The following is a 27,528-nucleotide window of genomic DNA, read 5'->3' on the forward strand; positions in this document are numbered from 1 at the left end:
ATTGGCCCGCCGCAATCGTGCTATTGCCGCAATCGCTCGAATCGCCTCATTGCGCCTTCCGTCGTTCTCTTCTTATTAAATAACTGAAAAGCGCATCGTATTCGATCGAACTCGCCGGCGTCATCGCGCGCAGTCGTCGAAATCTCTAGTAATCGTTTATTCGCGCTTTCGATCGGTCTTTTTCCATTCAATCGCGCTCGTCGCATCGTAATCCTTAATCTGAGTCGCTCTTCGCCACGAAGTTGGGCTCGGCGCACCGAATATCGTCGTATCGAACCGCGGTGAAGCGTCGCAATCGTTCCGCTTCAAAAAAAACGTTATGGAATTTGCTTTTCTGCGAAAAAGCTTTCTCTATCGTTCGTAATCGCCACCTACGCAAGAGAAAACGGAGAAATGCGTATACTACAGGAAGCCAGCTCGGCGCTAAGCGGGCGCACTCACCAGGGGAGCGAGTTCGGCTTGATCCGGCCTCTCCTGGCATCTCTTCGCGATAACCCGAACCCTCTCCACTAACCCAAACCCAGCAAGCTGATTCACGACCGACAACACGATGATTACGATGTCTTGGGAAAAATTCGTCCGCTTATTATTTTGATGCAAGAGCTTTTTCAGAAATTGTATTGCCCAAGTCATAACGTGAACATAGACGAAGCGATGATTGCGTTCAATGGCCGAATTTCTATCCGACAATACATGCTAATAAAGCCTGTCAAATACGGCATAAAAGTCTGGTCGATGTAGGTGAAAACAGTTCAATAATCAATCCATCAGTAACAATATTATTTTAGGTGCGATTCTAAAAACGGATATCTGTGCGACTTTCAAGTGTACAGAGGCAAAGAAAAAGGCGCCGACACAAACGTTGGTCTAGGAGACAGAGTGGCGCTGGAACTGGCCGAACCTTTCCTGGACAAGGGTACCATCTATATTTCGATAATTTTTTTACCAGCCCACGTCTAGGCGCAAAACTTCTTGAACGCGACACACTCTGCATTGGAACTGTTCGCTCGAATTGCAAAGGTTTTCCTAAGGAAGTCCTAAGGAAGTCCTAAAGGTGGACAAGAAGTCAGCGGCAAGGGGATCATCGTCAAGAACGTGGGCGGAATTTTCGCAATATACAAGTAACCAGTGACAATCTTGAAAACCATCTGCCCAGAAAATTTATTTACGACCGTAAAGCGATGAGAAAAACCGGAGACATTACACACGTCCCTTGCTCTGCTTCAATTGACTATTGCAATAAATATATGGGCGGCGTTGACCTTGCATACAACCATCGTCGCACCTGTTCTTTTTCATTGAAGACAATGAGATGGTACATGCGAATTTTCGGGTACCTCGTCGAATCCGCGGCAGTCAATGCGCACATCTTGAAAATTGTGACATCGGGAGAAAAGTCGTCCCAGATTAGCTTTCGAAAAACCCTTGCTTTTGATCTCCTTACGAAATTTGACGCAAGGCAAAGACCTGGCAGTGTCGATAATTACCGATGGACGTTTCAGAGATGGCCACTTTACGGGGGCAAAACCAAAGACAGAGGAATCTGCTTTAGCAGTAAGTGCAACAAACGCACTCGCTATACCTGCAAACAGTGCGAATATCACTCTTGCCTTGTCCCTTACTTTCAAGACTGGCACTTAAGGTAAAGATTGTTAATTTTCGCACATAATAAAACGATTTTAACCTGCACTGTAAATAGAAAATAAAGAAGAGCACTACAGAACGAAAAAAATTTTCTTGGGTTTTTGTTTTTTCGCTGTTGTTGTTGCTCTAACATCTATCTGAAGCTCATTGCACATGTTTTTGTCCAGATGGTGATTTTGTAAAGAGGAATTTAGGGGTGCTATTAGGGGGCCATTTAAGGCGACGTTACAGGGAGAAGGGTTAAGCCTTTTATATACATTGCTTTTATAAAGGGACAGTATTTCGATAATCAAAAATGGCGTCCTCATACGCATGCTTATTTTTCAAATAGGCTCGCTTTTGCTCTTTTTTGGCCTTTTCAGTCAATTTTTAAGAAGTGAATGCAAATATCGGGTTTCGAAAACATTTTTCACTTCCAAAGCAAGCTTGTCTGTCTGTTAATTAAAAACCCTTTTCGACATGAAACGTTTCTCGCTGACTTAGTTAGCGCGTCATAGTATTCCAACACGCCCACAGAAAACGCAATTATTTGGTGGTTTTCTGTGCAAGAACGCTTGTTTAGCGCATTTCTAGTTACTTTGCATGTTTACTAATAAGTACAAACTTCGTTTACGACTTTGCGCAAAAAATCGCGTTTTTTTATGCCGCTGTTTGGTAAATTTAGCTAGCCATTTACAAAGGTGGAACATTATCTTAGAATTTTCTTCTTTTACATGTTTTTTATTATTATATGGTTATTGACAACATCACTCAAAATTGTCTTAATAATACCGCCCACCTTCGTCGATAGACGTAAAACGCAATAGCGTAAATCAGACGCGATACTTGGATTTTTCCGTCTACTCTCAAAATTTGTTGACCCTAGAGGAGAGGCGTCATATAAGTCCGATTGAAGCCATTGCCTAAGATATTACCCTTCTTCGCAGAACCTTCTGAATAATGTCGAGTATATCAAGGGTTGTAATTAATAACACACAAAAGAATATCAAGCAGAAAGAAGAAAAATAAACCAGACAGGGGGAGGGAGGGGAAAATTAAGGGACAGGGAGCAAGAAGGGAAAGAGGGATTACACAGTTAACGAGTGAAGAACCCAATATCAGTATCATGAGGGCCAAGGCGATCGCTTAGAGCGCACCCCGGCACCAACGATGCCACCTTTCGGAGAATGATTTGAGAATTCATTCGTTGCAAGCAGACAGCCAGACGACGACGCCAGTAACGAGACGCAGCCGGACGATCATCAAGGAATTTAAGAGAAGGGCGTCGGACGATCTTTTTGAAGAATTCGACGGCGACAGGACTCCAGCGGCCGAAGACTTCAAACGTAAGGGGCTCGAAAAGAAAGACAAGTGACGTTGCCTCGCCCTGATACTTGAGACGCTTCTCGTTGTCACGTTGAAGAGCCGCTGTGCCGTTAGTATAATGGCTCTGTGGAAGGCATCCCAGACGTTGAGGGTTGATGATTGAAACGTCGAGAAGGAGCTTCTTGCCGTCGTGATAGTCGTATACGCTGAGGTCAGGGCGCTTGAAGTCGCTGAACTCGCCTTCACGCTCAAGCTCACAGTGGAGGTTGACAGAGCGGAGTAGAGCAAGCCACGTGTGTTGTATCTTGTCGTGGCGGCGAGTTTGTCCTCCGTCCTTCCGGCAGGTGAGGGCATGGTAGCCCTCTGGATCCCAATCAGTGGAGCAGGTGCAACGGGGCAGACGACGAAGCACGGGGATGGGCAAACCTAGCCGGATAGACACTGCCGATTGAAATTCTGCATTTGTGAAGGACAGATGTCTCGAGGCCGGGATGGCATCCAACCATGCCCCCCGCGTCCGGACCTGCCGCACTCCGCGTCCGAGCTTGACAGGGACGATCAAAAGCCGGAAGCAAGAAGTCGTGCGCAGCATCAACCATTAATGAATCGAGAGAGAGTCCGTTAAAGCTTGACATGCTTGTACGGAAGAGAATCGATGGATGGTTAAAGTTCCGAGACTGCGGGAAGAGATTGTAATAAGCCGGAAAACGTTTGGAAGACGTGGCCGCAGTAGAGGTCGTTAGACGGATTGACGGAGATGTCGAGAGGTGATGGAAATTTTTCCAGCCGTTGCGGCAAGGAAGCCAAGGTTGCCACCCAAGCGCCCAGAAAGGCGCAAGGAGATGCGCGTTCCGCTAATAGCAAACCTAGGCCTCTCTGGGAGAGCCGGAGATGTAACTGGTGTATGCGGGTGTCATCCAACTGGCAGCCGATGATGGAACAAAAACAGGAACGAATGTTGGAGTCGTGCTGTTGCACCGCCGGTTGGATGATTGATAGTGGAATGGCCCGTAAAAGATGGTTGATCCGTCTCGTACCGCAGTAGCGAAGAAGTAATGCGGATTGCATGCTGCGAAGGCCGCAGAGCCGCTCGAGAAAAGTGTTTTCCTTCGCGACAATGCGTTCGCACTCCTCCGCCAGGTAGGTATTGGAGCCGATCGGACAACCTAGCACCGACATCCCTGACGTAGTAAAGACAATGTCATAAAGCGGCCACGACGCGTCAGCTTGTAGAGAGAGCGCCTCGCATTTATCCGGTCTGATGATCAAACCCACTTCCTGCATGCACTGCCGAAGGACAGTGAAAGAAGAGACGACTGAGTCAACAGGGCCAGCGATGATCGCGTCGCCCAGGTAACTGATGACGAAACCGCTACCAACTGCCGCCTGAGCCTCCACTAGGCACGATTGCAACGCCAGAGAAAACAGGAAAGGGCCCAGAGGGTCTCCCTGCTGCACTCCTTCCTCCGACCGGATGCATCGCAAACCGTCCTCATGAAGGAGCACCAACAAAGAAGGAACGGCGTAGCAGGCAGCGACAAAAGCCTGTAGAGTTGGAAAGTCAGCACTCACAAGATCCACACAACGCTGACGAGAGATGGAATTAAAGGCGTTACAAGTATCTGTCTTGAGTAGGACCCAGTCCGGATGTTGAGACAAAGCCAACTGCAGAAGATGTACCACCCTCTCTGATCCAACGGGAGTAGAGACACCAAACTGGAACGGAGAGAAGTACGACCCGAAGCGATCACGAAGTAACGAGCAAGCGAGCTTAGCCACTGTCCGACGGAAAACATTGCCGATGGCGATCGAACGGACATCCGACTGACCTTTGCTCAGGCAATCAAGCGAGCGCCAGAGAAGGCCGTGGCTGCATCCACCGGTATCGCGCGCGCCAGAAACAGATTGCAAACCGTCAAGAAGCTAAGGAGGAGCTCGTGATCTTCAAGTAGTAGACGAAGGTGTTCGAACCGCCAACCGTCGCATCCTCCCCCTGATCGGCGAGGACTGTCTCGGAGCACTTGACGGAGCGTCTGAAATGACGCCTGCAGTGGAGTGACATCCTCGGGAGTGCGGGGTATTGTCGGAAGCGAAGAAGGCGGATGTTTCTGCTTCAGCTTGTGGAAAGTTTCGTCGGAAGGCGAGGCAAGACCGTTGCTAGTGAGAAGATGGCCCGCACGAGAAATTTCACCGTGACGGACCTTCTTTTCGACCGCCGCATTCAGGGAGGACGAAGTCACACCAATGGACGCTTCCTCATCGCCGATGTTGCGGTCCGGCGACGATGACAGCTCAGCGAGGAGAGGAGTCGAAAAGAGTGCCCCATTTCTTCTCAAGAAAGAGACGGATCCGCGCCTTTCGATCGAGGTCGAATTCGTCCGACCCCTCCGCTTGTGATGGCTGAAGGATCAGACGAGGCAAAAGATAAAGCAGCTTCCGCGGGTCGACATTTGTTGGATCCGCGATGATATCTTTGAAAACCAGACGACAGCACTGTAGGTCGATCCCCTGCAGATTGGTTGGAATATTTTCGATTGATGGTGAGATGACTGCGCTGAGATCTGCAAATTCCAGAGTTGTAAAAAAAGCGTAACCTTCTAGCTGGTCAGCGCGTCCGGCATCACAAGGCGATCGACCTCAAGGGTTAGCGGGTAGGGTAAGGGTTAGGGTTAGTGGAAAGGGTTTGGGTTCAGGCGTTAGGCGTTAGGCTGCTTTTCAGGGAGACCCCTTAACCATCGCCAACAGAAAGACGGACTTCCACTGCGCATGTCCTGGATGCTAAAGAGTTACGGAAGGTTATCTACGCCGTTTTCTTAGCTGCATAGCCTCTGTTTCAGCCTGTCTTTTCACAAGCGTATTAGATAGCATGCGTCTTTTTTTGGTAAATCTAGGTTTACTGGGGTTTCTTCCTTCCTGCAGGTGATTTTTACTGCTACTTTGTTCGACTTCGGAAAGGTTTGGAAGCTGTTGTCGTTGTTTACAAAAATACTTCTACTCTCAGAGAACACTACATAGGTCCGGCTAAACTCGGTCAACGACGTTTGTGGCAAGCACCTAACACTTTGATCAATTTTGTTTTTTTTAACACCAACTGCTTGCAGAGTGTAGCCGTTTATGCATAATAATGGTCTGTCTGTCGAGCCTTGTGCACTGCAGACCTGAATTTGGGTCTCGTAGCAGCAGATGGCAAGCCCTCCAGTTCTGCTGATAAGTGATCGATGAAATCATTCGAGAAGTAGTAGTGGGCTTCTTCCTCTAGGTCGTCGTCGGGATCGTTATCCTGTGCTTTCCGCTCTTCTTCGTCTTCGTCGTGTTGCCCACGCGTACGGAGACTCGTCGAAAACTTCTTTCCGAGATCCTTTGTCGATTCAAGCAGAAACGCTTCGCAGATATTGCATGAAGGTGAGGCCATGCAGCTATTATGAAATGAGTGCCCATAGCTGAGCACTTTTGCAGTGTCGCTGTCGGAGTCGCAGCACTCAGAGTCGCACAGAAGGCGGCTTCTTTGTGGAAAACCCTAGTGGCAGACATCGTTGGTCGACGGTACATTTAAGCGTATTTAGCTTAAAATTTTTCCTTTTTTTCTGCTTAAATCTCGCTAGACTGCCCAATGTTTCGGTATAGGGTAGCGAATGTCTTTGTGAGGTATTCGACCGTCTTGTCTGCTAAATATGTGACGTTTTGACGATTTTCTTTTCCCTTAAAAGAACTCAGAAAATTCAGAGCGAAATCGGCTTTGAACTTTCTCGCATTTATGACGTGTCCGAATTTGCTCCGCATTCGACCATGATGGACATTGGCTTCGTAGGAGAGACTTAAAAACTTCTATCTTCTTTTCGCTGAAAATGTTGAGGTAGCTGGTCAAGATGGCCTGCCACTGGGGTATCGCGATTTCGTAGTGAAGGCAGTCACTGATTGTTGAAATCATTGCTCGATTATAGTGATGCCTCTGCTGGATTATAAACATAATTGCAATATGAGCCATTGAGTCTTGCCACAACTGAAAGCGACTTCCTCTGTGAATCGCAGAATAGAAGATAAGAGATGCGATATCGTCGAGCAGATATCGTAGAATGAGTATCGTAGATTGAGGTATTCCAGATCTTTGCAGACGCGTGAAGGTTTAGAATCTTCTCTCGAACTAGGAGCCATCCCCCAATCAACGCCGCCAGCATCGTATTCATTTTTTGAGTGCGAGGCTTCTTTGGGAGGTTTTTTCGTTGCCCACACAGTTATTTGTATAAACCTTAGGACATTTTCAGATAAATAATTAGTACATAATTATGAAAATTTTAATATTATAATTTACCTTTAATGATACGGTGGTACAGCGTAAAAAGATTTTCAACGGCGTTCAGGAAAATAAAATCGGCCTAAAAAAGGGAGAAGCAAAACGAATTTGTCATTTTCGTCCTACAGATCATATCTCGGATTGAGGGAAAGCTGTGCAGTCATAAGAGGAGACTATACCTGAGCAATGAGTTTTTTGAAAGAAAAACCTAGGGGAATCTCCTGTAGAAGGGAGAGCATGGCATTCCAGATACCTTAATTAAAGATAGGCGATTACTTTTTATTTAATCATAACAATTATTTGAACAGTTTCGAAGATGGATGCATTTCAATGACATTGGTAATGACAGTTATAGCTATACTCACTTGTGGATTTGAGATTATTTAGAAGCATTTGTTACCTAAGCAAGGACACTAGTCATGCCTACCCGCTCAATTTCATCTATTAGTCTAGTGGTGGAAAGAAGGTCAAGGTCGCATTGATTGGGTGTTGAGTAACACCTTAATAAGTTAGATTATTTTTTATATAAAATTCAATTTTTATGACTTTATTTAAGATCAAGAAGCGTCTGTTGAATGTCAGAGATATTCAAATCTTGGAACGACCGAGGAAGAAACGAACACCACGTCCTTCCATTCTGACGATTCAAGAACTCCGTAAAATGGTCCAGTACTCGCCTTATGTTCACGGCCCCTTTGCAGACGTCATCGGAAGGGTGATAGTGTGGAGATGTTCCTGGAAGTAGAAGCGATGTAATCGACTCGTGGACGTCAATGAAGCATGTGGCCATATGGATCGCAGTCGATGTCTCCGATGAGGTAGGACGCGCAATGGATTGAACCGAGTTGAAGTCGCCGATGACCAAAATGACCACATTGCTTTTAGCTCTCTCAATGAAGGTATTGGTAAGGCCTTTGCTATCGCTTGCAAGGACTTTTCTAAATCTGCGCACCGTTTGCGGATGTCCGCACACTCCAACCGCGCGCCCACACTCCAATACTGCGTCCGAGCATCCGGAGAGAGAGAGGTGAAGGCCGAAATCATTTACAAAAGTGGTGATGTGCTACAGTACAGTATCAGGTTAATTATTATACGGAAGTACTATTATCAATAAATTACTTGATTGTTTAGTTAGGCCAGCCTATAGACTTCGCTCACAACACGTTGACGTGCCCGTCCGTCTTGATCCAACGTGCTCGAATAAACGCTCGATATGACCTTTTCGAGGAGATCAAACAACCCTGGCGCATGGGCTTCGCAGAAGGTCTTCATCTCATCACCACTATACAGCCGAGGTCCATGATTTAAAACGTGGTGAAGGTAGAGGGCCTTTTAAAAGAACGGACAAACGTCGGAAGTCTGCCAAATTATTTTGAGGGTTTGGTATTTAATTAACATCATTTGTGCTTGGTTACCATGAGCTTGCAGTCTCCTGTTCTCCTCTTCCAGGGTAGCAAGCCGCTGCTTTGTCTGATCTAGCTCCCTCTGTAAGGCTACCGAATTTGATCTACATTCAGCTCCCAGCATGCAACGCAGCACTAAGTTCTTCAATCACTGAGATTTGAACTTGCCCTTAGGTTCTTACTGTCAAACTCAACCAAACTTAGGTTCTTAATAAACTCAACCAAACTCAGGTTCTTATTAAGAGACTAAAAAACTTTCTATAGGTAGGGAAGAGAGCATGCAACGCAGCACCAAGCTCTTCATTCACTTAGCTTTTATTGGGCCCATCAGGATACTAGAAATAATAAGCATGCGGGTTTAGCGTCATTGTGGTCACGTGCAACGGCGGCGCATCAAACATTTTTCGGATGCAATGGTATAAAGCAGAAGACGAGGTCCCAACATATCGCGTTGTAAACCGCTACAGCCAAGATCAACGTTAGTTGTACCTTTTCTCTGATGTTCCGCATTTAGTAAAGACAACCAGAAACTGTCTTTTGCACTCTCATCCTAATACTATGATGGTAGGAGTGGAAGTAATTTTTGGTTTATTAGGAAATGAGAATTTTAGATTCATGGCAAGTATATGACGTGGAGTCACATTACAGAGTTGCATGATAGAGAGCAAAAAATGCTGACAGCTGGATTGTCTCTGTTGCCAAAGATTACGCATGAGCGCATCCACTTGACATCGTACTCCAAAATACGGTTAGTTGCAGCACAGGTACTGCTGTGGACCCCTCATCATGCATTATATTACGCCCCTACTTTTTGATAGATACTGAGCAGTACTGTCGCTAATGCCTTGACCTTCCTTGTGCTTCAGGTCTCGTCTTCGATTCTAGTGCAAATATAACTGTTCAAAATCCACAGAAATTCTTTACCGTATACGCACCGGAATTCGGTTTCGCATGAAGCAGCCAATCAAAAACGATACCAGTGTGGATTGCAAGTTTTGAACGGCTCTTTCTAACGCTATCGGGCTTAATAGGTCTACCCCGCGCGGAAAATCAGTCCCTCTCTTCGTCGATCACTTTGACGGACTTTTCAGGGACTTTACACCTTTCAAAAACAAACAAATTTTTCCAAAAATAAAGTTGAACGTTTTACGTCTTATCTGATGTCATCGTGAAATATTGCGATCGTGGTAAACTCGAGCCTTCTTTTCATGAAATCTTTCCTGCGGTAGCCGTTTCCGGACACCTTCGTGCAGGTGAGCCCCTTTTTCCTCTTCCTTGTGCTTCAGGTCTCGTCTCCGATTCTAGCACAACAATAGCCAATAACTTTTCAAAATCCAATAAAACTCTTGAACCGCATACGCAGAGCCGTATATAGAGAGAGCAGTGACAACCCCGGACATTAACGCCATTTTGTGTCTAACTCTCCTAGCAAGAACACAACGTTTATATTCTTCTAACTTAGTAAGTGAATCTGTACTTAGTTTTCAAAAAGTCTCTGAATCGGTGCTGTCCTTCGTAATTTCACTCCGCACTGTGCCTTTGTTTGAGACTAACCGTCATGCACACTTCTGCCGGATGGATCCTTCCCCGGCTTCCAATACCTTTTTTCGTACAGACGGGCCTACACATCGCTTATAAATGCTATTTAATGCTTAGTTTAAACGGTCGGAAATGATTTGAGTTTTATGCTACTATTATAGCATGATTTAGATTAATCTAGCGTGCGCTACTCAACAATACGTTTGCTTTGCCTGACTTTTGATTTTCCCAGTTCTGGAACGGCGTCATTTTACACACTTGGCAAAGCCAAAAAATCAAAATTCTGCCATTCTTGATCTACTTGTTGAATAGGTAATGCTAGCTTCATTTAAATCATGCTATAATAGTAACAAAAAAACTCTGAAATCATTTCTACCGTTTAAGCATTTTTAAGCAATATTTACGCCCGTTTGTACGAAAAAAGGTGTTAGAAGCCGGATAGGATCCATCCGGCAAAAATGTGCATGAAGGTTAGTCTCAAACGGAGGGAAAAGAGGGCCTACACATCGCTTATAAATGCTATTTAATGCTTAGTTTAAACGGTCGGAAATGATTTGAGTTTTATGCTACTATTATAGCATGATTTAGATTAATCTAGCGTGCGCTACTCAACAATACGTTTGCTTTGCCTGACTTTTGATTTTCCCAGTTCTGGAACGGCGTCATTTTACACACTTGGCAAAGCCAAAAAATCAAAATTCTGCCATTCTTGATCTACTTGTTGAATAGGTAATGCTAGCTTCATTTAAATCATGCTATAATAGTAACAAAAAAACTCTGAAATCATTTCTACCGTTTAAGCATTTTTAAGCAATATTTACGCCCGTTTGTACGAAAAAAGGTGTTAGAAGCCGGATAGGATCCATCCGGCAAAAATGTGCATGAAGGTTAGTCTCAAACGGAGGGAAAAGACGCGCTACAACTACGTGAGACAGTAGAGCGCATTGATTCAAAGACTTTTTGTTTGTAAACTAAGTACAGATTCACTTAGAATAATATAAACGTTGCGCTATTGATAGGAGTGTTGGATACAAAATGGCGTCCCTAATGATCACGTGACGATCACGTGATTGAAAGCTCGTGTCACTTCTCTCTCTATATACAGTTGATTTCAAGTTGCTTGAGAGTGAAGCGAAGTCAGCAGAACCGGATGTGGGCTATACTGCGCATGCGTAGGGAAACACGAATCAGCGTAACCGTGCTTTTCAAACGTGATGCCGCGTCCACTTCCTCAAGAACTTCGCTGGCGTGCTGTTTGGATGTATCTGCATCAAAGAAAAACCGTCGAAAGCATATCGGAACAACTGTACATTAGTAAGGCATCGATTTGGAGGTACATTCGCCTCCTTTCAAGAACGGGCGACGTGCGACATTGGCTGCAAAGACGAGGACCAAAGCAAAGCCTTCATCAGCATTAACGTTTTTTCCTCCTGCAAACTTGTCTGAAAAAACCGAGCACCTACCTGAGCGAACTACAGGAAGCCGTTCGAGATCATACGGGTAGGCAAACAAGTGTGGCCACAATTGGTAGAACAATTCGACGGCTGGGTTTGACTCGGAAGAAAATCAAGCGAGTGGCCAAGCAAAGGTCCGAGGAATTACGGGAGAATTTCCGAGCTACGACTATGCTTGATGGAGGCGTGTACAAGCGCAACATGTTCATTTTTATTGATGAAATGGGGTTTGACTGCAGAGATTCTAGGAGGCGATTCGGATATTCAATAGCAGGGTTGCCTGCCATAGAAACACAAAATCTAACAAGAGGAAAAAGAATCAACGCGATAGCTGCAATGTCTGCCCAAGAAATTATTGATTTCGAACTCTTCGATGACAGTGTAACTGGAAAAACCTTTGCTTTATTTCTCAGGCGGGCGCTGCTGCCACATCTGCTGCCATTCAATGGTTCTAACCCCAACAGCGTGATTATAATGGACAACGCATCCATTCACCACGTACCCGAAGTGATCGATTTGCTTGAAGGAGTGGGCGTCGTAATTCGTTTTCTACCGCCGTATAGCCCCGACCTGAACCCAATTGAAGAAGTCTTCTCCAAAGTAAAGTACGCTATTAAAAGAGACAATGAAAACGTTCCAGACGAGATATCAGAGCGAGAAGCCGTTGCTGCAGCATTCAATACCGTGAAGATTGCTGACTGTGCTAATTACATTAGTCATGCTGGATATCCTTAGCTTTATCAATTAAATAAACAAGTCAAGAATGTTTAAAGTCAAAGAAACCGTTTCAGAACGCAGAGAAACTGTTCAAACTTCAGAAAAAAACAAACCTAATTAGCAAACTTTGCAAAACAAAAATACTTACTGCTTAAAGTTCAAACTTTAGAGATCATCCAAAGTTCCAAGTATTTTCTTTTTCTGCGAGTCGTACTCATCTTGGCTAATAGCGCCAAGCTGCAAAAGGCTGTGCAAATCTTTCATTTGGCTTATGTACCTTCCTCGAACTTCAGCTTTTTGAGAAGGACATAGGGCCGAGGTCGCAACGGCTGATGCATGGTTGATCGAGTTGGCACCAGAAATAACGGAAGCAATAGCCGTGCCAATGTCAGAGACAGTGAGAGATTCCTTCTTATGCGAAGCACGTGTTTTCCTTTCACCACTAAACATTGGTACGTTTGGTGGCTCGCTCAACGAATCATGTGAACCAATATCTGACATTTCCGCCCAAAGTCTATATTGAACAGATGCATACTTATTTCCATGAATGTCGCGCAGCTGCTGCATTAGCTTATGGATTCGATTATCCTTTGATGCATTTGGGTCCAGCCGGCGTCTCTTTTTTTCTTTTCCTTTTGTTGCAATTGAATCTTCATCGCTGTCGTGACTTTCATCGTCCTCAGCCTGACGTGAAGTAACGCTAATCCACAGCGTTAGATCGCTGCCTTCTCGAAGGTTGTTTAGCACCTGCAACAAATCCTCCCGGTCTCGAAAACTGACCTTCGTTCCTCCTCTCATGTAGCCAATTTCAGAACAGGAGCTATTGATTGTCCCAATTTCCGACTCAAACTCTTTCTTCAAGATACTTTCAAGGTCGGTGACGCTCTTCACTCCATTAGGATCGAACTTCCGAAAAGCGTAAGTTTTGCTACTGCGACTGCCTTGGCGAAATATTTTGACTCTAATGCCGTACGTTGCTGGCAGTTGAGCCTGTCCTGCGATCCTTGCCATCGACGCCGAAGCTCCATCAACGTCTCCTGAGCGAACACTGAGCGAAACGGGGCGCAAGATACCCTGTGGACAATCTTTCGCACCAAACGTGGCGGTGCTGGGCACTAAAACGAAACGAGTAGTTTGGTTCGCCATTTTAGATAACGCGCGCTCGTAAACACACTTCCGGTTCTTCTAGCCTTCGCTCAGTCTCAAGCAACTTGAAATCAACTGTACGGCTCTGCGTTAGCCTCGTCTCAGACCCTTTCTCGCTTTCCCGGATGCTCCTCTCAAGCGAGAAAGGGTCTGGGCTGGTACCACCCTAATTTCCTGTCCCTAGGGACAGGAACTGCTATAAATAGCCTCAGTGGTGACGTTGCGTGACGCACTCTCCTACTGGCGCACACCTGCGCAATGGACGTAGTAAATAAGAGAACTCTTCACCAAAGATCGCGACATGAAACGGAATTCTGGTTAGCCTCTATCAACTGCGAATAAGTGCTGTACGTAGGCTTCGATCGAATATTGAAACGGCTTTGATTCATTCGCGCACTTAGTCGCAGTGGCATCACAACGAAGAGAGGTCAGGGTTTTATACAGGATTTTTGAGTAGGGTGGGAAGATTTTTATCCCGCGGCGCTTTGCGCCGCGGAAAAATGTCTAGAAACCACGCCCACTCAAAGCACTGTTTTCCGCTAAATTTTGACCTTGCAGCGATGCTTTTTTAGCACGTTGCCTTTTCCATTGCTCTCTTTCTGTCCTTTTTCTGGTCGTTCTTTGAAGCTCCTGCCTTTGAGAAGCGTTTACAAAAGCAGTTTAGGGTCGCATTAGTTAGCGTACTTTACTCCAACTGACACCCGGATTAAAACAGGATGGCAAAGCGTTTCTTTTACTCTGACGACAGCCTTACCGAGAACAGCTACACGATTAGCAGCGACGATGAAACGGATGTGCAAGACTCTTCAACCGCTCTCACAACGGAGTCTAAGGAGGCAAAGAGGCGGCGGAAAGCAAAATCGTACAAGGCTGGACTTTCTTTTCGACCAAAATGGAAGGAGACGTACGACTGGCTGCTGTGCGAGTCGTCTGATGAAGGAATGTTTTGCTCTATTTGCCGAACACATGGTCAACCACCTTCTTCAGCTAAGGGAGCTTGGACAGTTAGAGGCATTAGAAACTGGAATCATGGAGCAGAAATGTTGAAACAGCACAACAGCTCTCAGTGGCACAAAGATGCTGTTGTTGCATCTCAACACGCTGCTTCAGGTCGTACAGTGTTCGGCATGCAGCTGGCTGGGGTGAGAAAAGCACAAGAGGAAAAACGGCTGAAAAACCGTTCCATTATTTTGAAGCTTCTTCGTTCGGTGTACTTTATGGCAAAAGAGCACTTCCCCCACCCCACTACATTCACTGATTTAGTAGGTCTTCAAATTGAAAATGGTGATGACACTCTGAAGCAGCATGTTGAAAGTGGGGCAGGAAATGCACAGTACACGTCTTCGTTCTCCTGTACGAATATGATTAAAGCTATTGATGATTGGATTTTGAATGGCTTGCACAGCAGTATCAGGAAGAGCTCTTACTTTTCCATTTTAGCTGACGAATCGCAAGACATTACCTGTCAGGAGGAGCTTTCTGTGTGCTGCCGATGGCTCGTAGACGGAAAGCCTGAAGAGCACTTTTTGGATGTCATTCACGTCAAAGCAACTAATGCAGAAACTTTGGCCAAAGCACTTACGGACTTTATAGAGACAACAGGCCTTGACTTTGAGAAGCTTGTAGGCCAAGGATATGACAGGGCTGCAACGTTTTCCGGAACAAAGACAGGAGTTGGTAAAAGAATTAGAACTCGGGCTGCTCATGCCCTCTACGTTCACTGCTCGTGTCACAGGCTGCAGCTTGCAAGTGTACAAGCAGCGGCGAGTAATCCCGAAATAAAAAAAAGTATTCGGAATGATGTCAAATTTGTGGAAATTGTTCTATTACTCTCCCAGAAAAGCTGAAGCCCTTAAAGAGGTTTCATCAGTTCTTAACTTGCCTCAGCTTAAAGTTGTAAAACCTAGCGACACGAGGTGGCTGTCTCACGAGCGTTGCATCAAAGCCATTTTCAAAGATCTGCCCTCCCTCATTATTACACTTCAACAACTATACGAATCCAATGGAGACAACGAAGCCTTTGGGGTAGTTACCCTTCTTTCAAGCACTGTGGGAATAATGAGTGTGATCATGTTGTCCCACGTTCTCAGCATAGTGACTAAACTAAACCTGTTTATGCAAGCTTCAAATGCTGACTTTACAAGGCTTCCTGATTTTCTAAGTAATATTTACGAAGAACTGAGGTCCGCTAAAGATGAAGATTCTGTCTGGATTACGAAATCGAAAGAGGCAATGACCTCGCTTCGGGAGGAACACGGAATAACTATAGCAGATAAATTCGGATTTACGTCAGCTGTGATTAGTGCCGAACAGTTCAGTGATAAGATTGCCGCTCCGTACATCTCGAAGTTAATTTCGAACATTAAAAAGAGATTTTCGGACGAAACCGTGAGCCTATTGGTGGCAAGTTCAGTATTCCATCCTTTGAAGCTGCCACCAATAGACAGAGTCCGCGGGTACGGTGAAGAGAAAATTGGTGTACTAGCGTCTTTCTACGGAGAAGATGCTGAAATAGAATTCCAAAGCACCCGATTTGTCTCCAAAGCGTTAATTTGCAAAGAAACCTTGCTGGAAGAATGGCACATGTTTGCAAAAGCTCTGGTACAGGAAAAGAAAAAAATGGAAAAAGAAACCCCTAACCCTTCAATGATTCAGCTGGCATCGGCTATGTTTGGCTGCGAAGCGTATAGAAGTATATTTCCCGAGTGTTTCAAACTGTTAGAGATTATCCTATCCCTTCCCGTTTCAACCGCGACTGTAGAGAGATCGTTTAGCAAAATGAAGCTAATCAAGACGCGTCTGCGAAGCCGCTTGACTGATGACAATCTTAAAAGACTCATGAGAATAAGCATAGAAGGACCGGATTTAAAAGATGTTAAATTTGAGCAAGTTTTAGACATATTTAAGAAAAGCAATAGGCGAATCCTTTTGTAGATTAGATCATTAGCGCTCACGTTTATTACTAATAATATCAATTATTGTCGGATTTTTTAGGGTGGGAAGAAAAGTTCTAGGGTGGGAATATTCCCAGGGTACCCACCCTCTGTATAAAACCCTGAAGGTTTACGAGAATTCCGCTTCATGTCGCGATCTTTCGTAAAGAGTTCTCTTATTTACTACGTCCATTGCACAGGTGTGCGCGAGTAGGAGAGTGCCTCACGCAACGTCACCACTGGGGCTATTTATAGCAGTTCGTGTCCCTAGGGACAGGAAATTATAGGGCGCTACCAGGCCAGACCCTTTCTCGCTTGAGAGGAGCATCCGGGAAAGCGAGAAAGAGTCTGAAAGCAGGCTAGCTCTGCGTATACGCACCGGAATTCGGTTTCGCATGAAGCAGCCAATCAAAAACGATAAGCTAGTGTGGATTGCAAGTTTTAAACGGCTCTTTCTAACGCTATCGGGCTTAATAAAACTTTTGCGAAGCGCTAGGTCTGTGTGCTGGTTAGCGTGGTGTGATGACTAGGTAGGAGCGCGTTAAGGATTGGTAGACCCTAGTTTAAATTTCTCTTGCGCTAATTTCCTTTTTTCTTTTTCACTACTTTACTTTTTTCCTACTATAACTGTGATTGCGAAGATTAGGTCGCTCCCTTCTTTGGAGTTTGGTTGTTTACGCCAAAGTTGCTATATATAGTGAAGTCGACATAATTAACCAATTAGTGTAACCGCCCTAGAGAGGTTAGAGGTTAGGTTAGGTTAGGTTAGGTTAAGAACCAACCCACAACCTCCCTATGGCGGTTATGGTATATACCGCCCCACCAGCGTATTTCATCCTTCCCGGCATCGAGATATAAAATATTTTAACTTGAAAACGGTAAAAGTTTCTAATCGTTCAAAAACGTTTTTTGAGCAGTCCTAGTGGTTGAAGTTTAGCTACTCACGCTGTGCTTTTTTCCTGTTTTGAGTAGCACCACTTATCAACAACTTCGCTAAGTCGCCATCCGTTGTCGATGATAATCGCCTAGGAGGCTGAAATTCGTTGCCGCTGTCTTCCATGCTAACACTTTTCGAAAAGAAGAGAAGCGCCTGAAACTTTGTCTAAGAGAGTCATTGTCTTTTACGCGTGTTTATCAGTGCAAAGCAGTCTCGGTTCCAAAAGTGAAAAAACTCAACAATTGTGCATGTGTCTCTTCACCATACTGGAAAGCTGTGAACTAGACGACAATAGGTTTTTTCTCGCTACTTCCTCTTTCTTTAGCCATGAAAGTCATTCCTTTATAGCACTCCTGGTATTCAAACAAACGCGTCAAACAGGTTTTGTGACAAAAGTATACATCATCAGATTGTATACTTCGCTTTCATAGACAGCTACCAGACTCTTTATACTGAGGAGTTACAAACGGTCGACTGCTGCTGACAATGATATCCTCGTTTCAAAGATGAAAAAAGTCATCACAAGAGTGGCTTGAAAGACGGAACAATGAAAAACAGTTGCAGAAGAAATCAAAAACGACTGCATTAATTAATTAACTGCGGACACACATTTGGCAATTTCATATTGAGTTTCTTTGCAGATGTAGAAATTCGATTGCTTCCGTGTCGCTTTGCGACGATGACTCGAAATGCGTCAGCACTAAAACCAATTGAAGGAGGGCAAGACAACTTTTTTTCCTTCCAAAAACTCGAAAGATAAATTGATATCTATAAAATCTTTCTATGTTGTAAAATTGTGTAGACGTAAAATTGACAGATATGTTTTAAAACGACTTGGTCCTTCTTCCCCAAAAACTTGGCAACAACAAATTCAGCATTGGCCAGAAACTCATTCGCTTGATGAAAGCCTCGAATCGGTGGAGGGCGCCAACTTCTTTCCGAAGATCTGGAGCGGCTTCTCTTTGACTGGATTGTCGAGAAGCGTCAATGCCGTTTTAGAGTGACGCGAAAGCAAATAAAGGAGAAAGCCAAACAGCTCCACCATAAATAATATGGGCAAAACGGAGTCTTTTGAAGGCAGCTCCGGATAGTGCAATAAACTAATGAAGAGATTCCGTCTGACAACAAAAATGAAAAGACATCAAAGCCAGAAATCTCCGTCCAACCTATTACCAAAAGTGATCGAATTTATGCGCTATACTAGGACTTATTTCGAAGACCATCTAGAAATGAATTTGGACAGCATTCATGCAATGGACGAAACAGCTGTCTGGTTCGACGCCTGCGGTAGTAGAACTGTGGACAGTGTTGGAGCAAAGTCCGTGTCACTGACGACAACTGGTCACGACAAGCAAAACGTCACTGTTGCACTTACAGCTGTCGCTAGCGGTGCCAAAAAATTGTCATTCATTGTTTTCAAGGGAAAGGGGAAAACAGCCGAGGATCGGACGCTAAAGGCTAGACGTGACGTCATTGTAGCCTTTTCCGATAATGGCTGGTTAAATACCAACCTGACGATCGATTGGCTTACCCGCGTATTATGCGCATTAGCATTCTCACAGAGGCTGCTAATATGGGACTCCTACCGTTGTCATGTTTGCCGTGATGTTGATAAAGTAAGGCAAAAATTCAAAATTCACAGTGCAGATATTCGTGGGGGTTGCACAAGCTACATACAGGCTCCAGACGTGCCATGGAACAAAGTGTTCAAATCCAGCTTGCGAGAGCAATATGATTATTGGTTGGACCACGGAAAAAAATCGTTCACAGCCTCTGGAAACATGCGTGCTGTATCGAAGTCTGTTCTCTGTGATATGGTTGTTGAGGCTTGGGTGAGCCTAACTCCTGACCTCATTAAGCGATCGTTTGAATGCTGCGGTCAAGTGCCGGGAGCATCCTCCCAAAATATTACTTGATTCAAGGACGGCTATCCCTACAAGAAGGCAGGTTGCAGCTAGAACGTCTCTATGCTCGATATCCTTCAAGTACCGGTCAAGGCAATGTGGACGCTGAAGAACATGAGCTAGAAGACGAGATGGATCAAGGAGCAGTTGTCTTTGGTGAACAGACGAGCGATACAGAGCATGACCAGTCCGAAGAAGACAGTCTCAACGAGGACAACGAAGACATTGTAGGTGTTGTCTTAGAGTGCATAGTTGATGTGCGACAAATAAAGCTTACTGATGCATACAAGCCGCTTTCGTATAGAAGCCGCTCTCGAATAGTAGCCGCATCTAAGGTGCGGCTTCTGTCATACAAGCCGAGGGCTTTTACTTGGGAATTTACGGTGCTGGAGCAACGATGAGGTCGTCATCCCTTTCCCGTGGTAGGGCCATCAAGGTTAGGATGATCAGCAGACATATGCACTCTCGGTAGAGCGGTTGGTTGCTGTTTCTCCATTTCTGTCGGTAAAGTTAGTGATTCAAGTGCATGCGCTCTAAGCAGGCTGTTCAAACGAATCGGCTAAGTAGCGCATAAAATCAGAAACGATAGAATGCGCCTATAAAACAATCAGCGCTTATGAGTTATGAGCGCTTATGAGAAGAATTCTACGGTGATTGATGTTGCGGTCTTTTAGGAGACAGACAACGAGACCCTCATACCGTATAGCGCGAAATATTCGCGGGAAAAAACATTAGCGAATTTCGCGATTTTTTTCCTTTTGAGAGCGTTTTTTTCACGCGAAATTTTAGGGGCGTGTTAACATCGACGGTGGGTTCGTGGCTCATGGAGAAGCAGCTGCAGCGCCGGTATGTCTCTGTGCAAGTACTTTCAGCCAAACTTTTTTTTCCGTTCCCTGATGGGCCCCTGTTGATATCCGTGTCGTCAACAAGTATCTTGGCTGCTAATCGAGAGGTTAAACAACTTCTTGGGACGGCTGAGAAGGAAAAGGAACTGCAATGCAAAAGGGGTACTTACGAGTGTTTCACTCCGGAGGCGAAAGCGAGAATCGCGAAGCGGTCCGCCGAGTTTGGCGTGACGACTTCCATCCGCTACATCTCTCTCCAAAGTCACGCTTATTTTCGATCGGACGTAGGATGCACTGTAGTACATTTTGACCTGGGTCCAGAACGAAAACGTCGTCGAAGTAGGCCAGTACTAAAACGTCCGATCGGCAATTCTGAATTTCGACCAAGCTTTGATGAATTCCAGTTGCAAACAGCGCTGGCCCAAGGGGATCTCCCTGGTGTACACTCTCCTCCGAAGAAAAAAGAGTCGCGCCGGTCGGAGTTGAAAAGACGAGCGAGCTGGGACGGCCGTATATTTGACAGAAATGGGGCGTTATTGATGGAAAAGATGACCAGAGAGGGTTCGAAATTGCCATGCGATCAATAGAATTGAAGGCATTTTTGACGTCTGTCTTAAGCAGAAGCCAATCTTGATTTTTGTGAAGAAGAGCTTGAATGCGATGCACGACCAACTCAGATCCAAATGATGTCGAAACTCCGTACTGAATAGGCGCAAAGAAAGATGAGAAAGAGTTTTTTATATGCATACAAATAGCTTTTGCGGCGATGCGACCAATTGCTTCTCCAACGGCGATGGGACACGAACGTCGCCGTTTTGTTTAGGCAAGGCGATAAGTCGAGAAGAAGAAAGACCGGCCCCGACCAGTACTAAAGTTCTTTTGTCGCTCAATAAATCTCTCTCTCTCTCTCTCTCTCTCTCTCTCCCGGATATCAGTCGCCTTTTCTATCGCTCCCGAATTTGCTGGTTTTTCGGTGTTTATCGTCGTCGTCTCTTTGTTACTCGTCCTGCCCGTCAGTAACGTCAAGTCGCTTCATCTGCGCATCGTTTCGACGTCGCTCTTCGGATTCTGATCCCACGTGCGCCGTCAGTCGACCTCCGGCGACTACCGCCTCGCTCGAGAAGAGGCCTCAGTCCCTCTAACCGTTTTTTTCACTTCGGTTTTCGCCGTCGCATCTTTCGACATGTCGAGTGAAAGCTACGTCTGCGTCGTCGACGGATGCGGCTATACGGGCAACTCAGGGAGGATGTTCGACCATTTTCGAAAGGTCCACCGAGCGGAAGACTGGCCGCGTTCGTGGATACTACGCCATCGTCTTTCCCAATGCAGCAAATGCCTGCATTGGTTCAGCCGGCTTATCTCCCATTCTCCAAAATGCCACGGCTCGTGTCAGTCGGTCGATGCGTGTCAGTCATCTCAAGCCCCTAGGTCTACGACTACGGCCTCGTCTAACGTCGCTACTGTCACGTCACGCGTTTCCGTCGAAGACTCCCACGAGCCGCCGCAAAACCCCATTGGCGACTCCCCCACCGAGCCAATACAACCTCCTCCGGCTATCAATTCGCCCGCCACGTCGGTATCTTCAGAAAATCAGGCCTGGCAATTCATCTCGTCGCTCTCTCGTCGACATCCTGAGTCTTCCATCTGCCGCAACGGTTCAGGACATCCCATCTCGGTTTCAAGCAGCATTTCGCGACTGCGCGGAAATACCTCTGAAAAAGGTCGGCGCCGACCCGTCTGACGAATCTGGTTGGAAGCTTCTTCTCCTGCTTCCGCGTATGCTACTCTGTCGTTGCTCGTCCCATTCCAACATCCGCCGATTGTACAGCGATTTTTCGGCTTTTCGCTGGGGTGATCTGACATCCAGTTGCCGTCGAAAGCAATCCCGACGCCAGCCCAACGAGAAGCTGAGGATAAAGTCCGTCCTGCGTCTATGCCGTTGTGGCGAACTCTCTCGGGCTGCTCGGGCTCTGACGAGTTGCGGGCTTGCTGACGCCACAGATGAAACGATCGAACGCCTCCGGTCAAAGCACCCCAGCAGTTATACCAATAACATCTTTGACGCAGACGACACTGACTGGTCATCCTCTTCTTTTGTTTCGATCGACTTGCCACGCGACGTCATCTGGACCACCCTGCAGAAATCTCCGCGGGGCTCTGCTGCCGGCTGGTCGGGATGGCGCTTTGAACACCTCAAATGTCTTCTTTCTGGCGTCTCGACGGGAAATCTCCTCATCGAAGTTCTCTCCCTCGTCGCCTCGGGACATATTCCGGAGTTTGCGTCTCTCGCTTTGTCATCATCGCGCCTCATAGCGCTTCCGAAGAGCAACGGGGACGTACGGCCAATCGCGATCGGCGAAGTATTCCGTCGGGCATCTGCTAGGGCGATTTGTTTCCAAATGAGAAATCACTTCGCCCGATTTTTCGCTCCCATCCAGCACGGCGTTTCGACTTCAAATGGCTCCGAAATTTTGATTCATCACATCCAGCTTCTCGACAGGCACCCCGATTGGGTTGTGCTAAAGACTGACGTTCGGAACGCGTTTAACTCAATCAGACGTCTCGCGATCGCGGAGCGCCTGTCGGCCAACTTTCCTCCGCTCATGCCGCATTTCCGAAGAATGTACGGCCACAGCGGTTCTCTCGTTTTTGCTACGGACTCCGAGCACGTCATCTTGTCATCGGAAGAAGGGGTTCATCAGGGCGACCCATTGTGCCCTTTTCTGTTCGCAGTTGGCATTCACGACTTGGTGTCTCGTGTCCAAGCTGAACACCCCGAGGCTGTCGTCTTAGCCTACCTCGACGACGTCTTCATCATCGGCCCCGAATCGGTTTCCGCGGACGCGTTCGACCAACTCAAGTCTCTGTTCGGCGCCATTCACCTCGTCGTGGCCGACTACAAATGTGAAATTTTCGCTCGTCGCTCTGCATCCTCCGATCTTCAGCTCCCTCGTCGGTCCGACGGCACGGTCATCCTCGGTTCTCCCATCGGCAACGAAGCCTTCGTTTCGGAAAAATGTCTTCTTTATGCTTCGCAAGGAAAAGAGCTGTGCGACAAAATTACCACACTGGAGGACCCACAATGTGCTCTGCTCCTGTTGCGACACTGCCACGCCACGCGGCTCAACCATCTCGGAAGGACAATCTCATCAACGGCGCTTCACAGTGCCGCTTCACTTCATGACGACCTCTCAAAATCCACCTTCATGTCGTCACTGCTCCTCAGCCATCTTTCGGACGATCAATGGCTTCAGGCATCTCTTCCAATTCGCCTGGGCGGTTTTGGTGTGCCCTTGCTTTCGCCGATCCTGGATGCAGCTTTCTTGGCGGGCTGGAGCCACACATCTCAAGCCCTCCCCGACCGTTTTCCATCTCTGTGCTCGGTGGACGACTTCCCCTTTGTCGGGTCGTCGGTGAGGTGTTCCCTCGAGTTCGCCTTACGCCGGTTTCAGGAAAGTTTGTGCTCGTCCACCTCTGAGTCATCGATCGCTTCGGTTTCCAATCTGCCTTCGGCTGGCGACAAACTCCAACATCAACTCAAGTCGGTCATCGATCAAGTACGTGTCAACTCGGTTTTCTCGGCAGCTCCGGACAACCGTGGCCTCTCTCGTCTCCGCTCGTGCCAGGGCAAGTATGCTGGCCGTTGGTTGGAGGCTTTGCCCTCTTCAAGGATGCTCGCGCTCAAACCTTGCGATTTTCGCTTAGCGGCATCCTTGAGGCTGGGTGATCCTCTTCCCTTCGCGGCTTGCGTCACCTCGTGCAACTGCGGCTCTGCCATCGACCGCAGTGGATACCATCTGCTCACCTGCAAAACAGGCGCCGGTCCGGTCTGGGCGCACAACTGTGTTGTCTCCGGCTGGGCGGACTGTGTCAGAGATGCCGGCCTCGCTTGCAAAGTAGAGCCCAGGCACGAGTACCTGAACAACGACAATCGTCCCGACATTGTTGCCTTCGGCACGGGCACAGGGGAGTGCTTCGAACTCGACATATCTCTCGCCCACCCGTGGAGTTCTGAGGCCTCGCGCCGCTCAGCGAGTGAGGACGGTGCGGCGGCTTCGATCAGGGAGGAGAAAAAGATCTCAAAATACGAATCGTACCAGCGTTCTTCAGGCTTGACCTCCACTTTCATACCCATCGTAGCCGAACATTTTGGTCGTTGGGGCAAGCTCGCCCAAAATTTTCTTCAATCTTTGGGCAGATTTGGTGAGCGCTCGGAGGGCCGCTCAAAGAAAAACGTGTTCCTGTGTTATTGGCGTCGTCGTCTGTCCGTCTTACTCCAGTACTGTAACTCTAATGTGATTACCCATAAGTTGTCTCGTATCTGCAGTTCTTCTTCCCGTCCCGACCTCGTCTCGGATCGTGAGGCTCAGGCCCACGTCCGCTAACTCACCCGCGTTAGTCTAGCTATCTTTACTACTGTTGACATTGTCCTAGCCTATGGCCTGTCTTGTGCATTGTCTATTTAAATAAATCTCTCTCTCTCTCTCTCTCTCTCTCTCTCTCTCTCGACAATCGACAATCTGTGATGCTGCTTTTCTTTCTGGATGGAGCAGTTCATTGAATGCAATCCCGGACCGTTACCCAGACGAGTGGACAACGGATGACATCCTTTCGTTGCCATCTATTAATCCCAACTGGGTGCTGCTCTATCGACATTCCACGCTCATCTGGGATCAACGTCCGCAGAATCAGCTTTGGAGACTCTTTCCGATTTGGCCTCAACAAAGCCAAAATTCCAAAAGTTACTGTCATCCGAAATTCAACTTGCTTCACTCTCATCGATTTTATCATCTGCTGCCGACAACCGTGATTTATCCCGGTTGCGCTCGTGCCGAGGCAAGCACGCCGGTCGATGGCTTGAGGCAGTTCCAACCTCGAGGATGCTCGCACTAAAACCTTACGGATTTCGTTTAGCGGCATCAGCGAGGCTTGGCTGTCCTCTCGCTTTCACCGCTTGCGTGTCTCTCTGCGAATGCGGATCAACAATGGATCCTCATGGCTACCACATGCTGACATGCAAGTTCGGAGGTGGTCCTGTTTGGGCTCACAACCGATTTGTCACTGGTTGGTCCGACTGCATTCGAGACGTGGGCCTCTCTTGAGAAATTGAGCCGAGGTTCAGCTATCTGAATAACGAAAACCGTCCTGACATCATAGCCTTCGGTTCCGGCTCTGGCGAGTCCTTTGAACTTGACAAATCACTTGCTCACCCGTGGGCATCGGAAGCTTCTCGTCGATCTGCCGTCGAAGATGGTGCCGCCGCCTCCATCCGCAAAAAAAAGATTACGAAATACGATTCTAACATCCGACCATCACGATCAGCTGCCAAATTTTTCCCTATCGTCGCTGAACATTTCGGCCATTGGGGCAAACACGCTTGCGATTTCTTTTCCCTCCTCGTGAGTCACGTCGAGCGGTCCGAGGGAAAGGTACGAAGAAATGAATTCGCGTGCTTTTGGCGAAGACGATTGTCCGTTCTCCTTCAAAACTGTAACTCTAGTGTTCTGTCCCACAAATTATCTCGTCTCTCTGGTGTTTCTTCCCGCCCTGACCTGTCGACCGAGTGTGAAGTTCAACTTCACATTCGCTAGTGTTTTCTTCAGACTTTTTCTTTAGTAGTCTCTGCTGGTTGTATTTCCCTAGTGCACGTCACCTTTGTTAAAGTTTCCTTGTCACTCAATAAATCTCTCTTCTCTCTCTCTCGCTCTCTCCCGGATATAACGGTTGGTTCAAATTTCTCTCCGTGAAAAGAGCCGTTTCTCAAGGAAAAATCGTTCTCGGCGTGTCCGGCTTCGTTGCTGGAAGTGTCATACTCTCGTCTGCTCGCCGCCTGCGCCGTTTTCGCGGCGCACTTCGGTGGAGGATAGGTTTTCTCATGTCGGGTCAGTCGGGAAACGATATTTTGTGCGTCGCTGCTGGCTGCGGCTTTAAAGGCAACTCGGGGAGATTATTCGATCACTTTTGGAAGGTTCACCGGGCAGAGGATTGGCCTCCCTCTTGGATTGAGCGATTTCGTCTTTCTCAGTGTCCCAAATGCTTACCTTGGTACAGCCGTCTGATTTCCCACACTCCGAAATGTTATGCTACGCGTGAGTGCGGCCGTGGGGGCTGTCGCTGCCGTGGATTTCGTCATACCATCGCCTGGTGTTACCCACGCCTCGCAAGATATTGCCACGCCCACTTCGCAGCAAATTACCGATGACAACTCCCACCATAATCCCCAGCTCACCCCGCCAGTCCCATCCATCATCTCGCCGCTTTCACCAGGGATACTAGACAATAGGGATAAGAAACGCACGCATGGCGGTGTACATTGTGACGCATGATGCGTGACACGCCACGCCCCTTCACCAGCTTGGACCTCTGTCAAATAATTATCGATATCTCCAAATCTGAAAGCTGCAGAGCCTTCTAATATTTTGGCAAGGTTTGGAACTGACTACGAATTAATTTCCTTTTGTCGTTTTTATCAAACGAGGCTGCTTACGACGATTTTGGCCCGTTTCTCTTCAGCACGCGACTTTGTGCAATTGTTATGATTGTTTGAAAGGATTTTAGATCCCCAAAGTCTATTCGAATATTCGACTATAAACGTCAAAGTGCAACTGTCCTGCCCAAGATCGTCTGTCATTCCTAATCACCAGATTAAAGGCAATTTTGCAATTTGCCAATAGAGGTGCTTAGCAGAAAATCGTCTCGATTTTGACGGTTAGAAACCAGTAATGATTTTGGGCAATACAGTTGCACTTTGAGGTATATTGTCAACAATTTGAATGAACTTTGGGGTTCTAAAAACCTCTAGAACGATCATAACAATTGCACAAAGTCACGGTGATGGGGTGCTGTAGGGAAACGGGTCGAAATCGTCTATAGGACATCATCGTTTTGCTTTAAAACGACTTTCGAGAATGTTGAAAAGACATTTTGCAACCTTGCCAAAATTATTCACTTGCTCTCGAGCTTTTGGATTTCGAGAAATCGGGGAATTACTTAAGAGAGTTCAAACGGACGTGGAGGGGGGCGTGCCGAGTCACGCATGTATTATGACGTTACAATAGGTCACGCGCGCGTTTCTTATCCCTATTGTCCAGTATCCCTGGCTTTCACCGCAAGATCAGGCTTGGCATTTTGTGTCTACGCTTTCTCTTGACGATATTTTGGGACTCCCCGTCGCTGCAACAGTCCAAGATATACCGTCAAGGTTTCAAGCTGTTTATCGCGATTGCGCCGAGATTCCGCTAAAAAAGATCTCTGTCGACCCGTCTGACGAGAACGCATGGAAACTTTTGCTTCTGCTGCCGCGGATGATTATTTCTCGACGCTCTTGCCGTTCATCCGTCCGTCAGGCGTACAACGATTTCTTGTCGTATCGCTGGGAAGAGTTGATTTATTACACCAGCCCGAAAAGCC

General features: G+C 46.8%; 2 protein-coding genes and 1 pseudogene across 2 annotated transcripts; 2 read left to right on the forward strand and 1 right to left on the reverse strand.

Moving 5' to 3' along the window:
- Window positions 1-2,719: 2,719 nt before the first annotated feature.
- Window positions 2,720-4,769, reverse strand: LOC136191393 (uncharacterized; annotated as a pseudogene).
- Window positions 4,770-14,215: 9,446 nt separating this feature from the next.
- On the forward strand, window positions 14,216-15,346 carry LOC136191395 (zinc finger MYM-type protein 1-like). Its single transcript, XM_065979721.1, has one exon. The coding sequence runs from the start codon at window positions 14,216-14,218 to the stop codon at window positions 15,344-15,346; it is 1,131 nt and encodes a 376-aa protein (XP_065835793.1).
- Window positions 15,347-15,731: 385 nt separating this feature from the next.
- On the forward strand, window positions 15,732-16,433 carry LOC136191396 (uncharacterized). Its single transcript, XM_065979722.1, has one exon. The coding sequence runs from the start codon at window positions 15,732-15,734 to the stop codon at window positions 16,431-16,433; it is 702 nt and encodes a 233-aa protein (XP_065835794.1).
- Window positions 16,434-27,528: the final 11,095 nt, after the last annotated feature.

Source organism: Oscarella lobularis, chromosome 9 (genome assembly GCF_947507565.1).
Source record: "Oscarella lobularis chromosome 9, ooOscLobu1.1, whole genome shotgun sequence".
Classification (NCBI taxonomy): Eukaryota; Metazoa; Porifera; class Homoscleromorpha; order Homosclerophorida; family Oscarellidae; genus Oscarella; species Oscarella lobularis.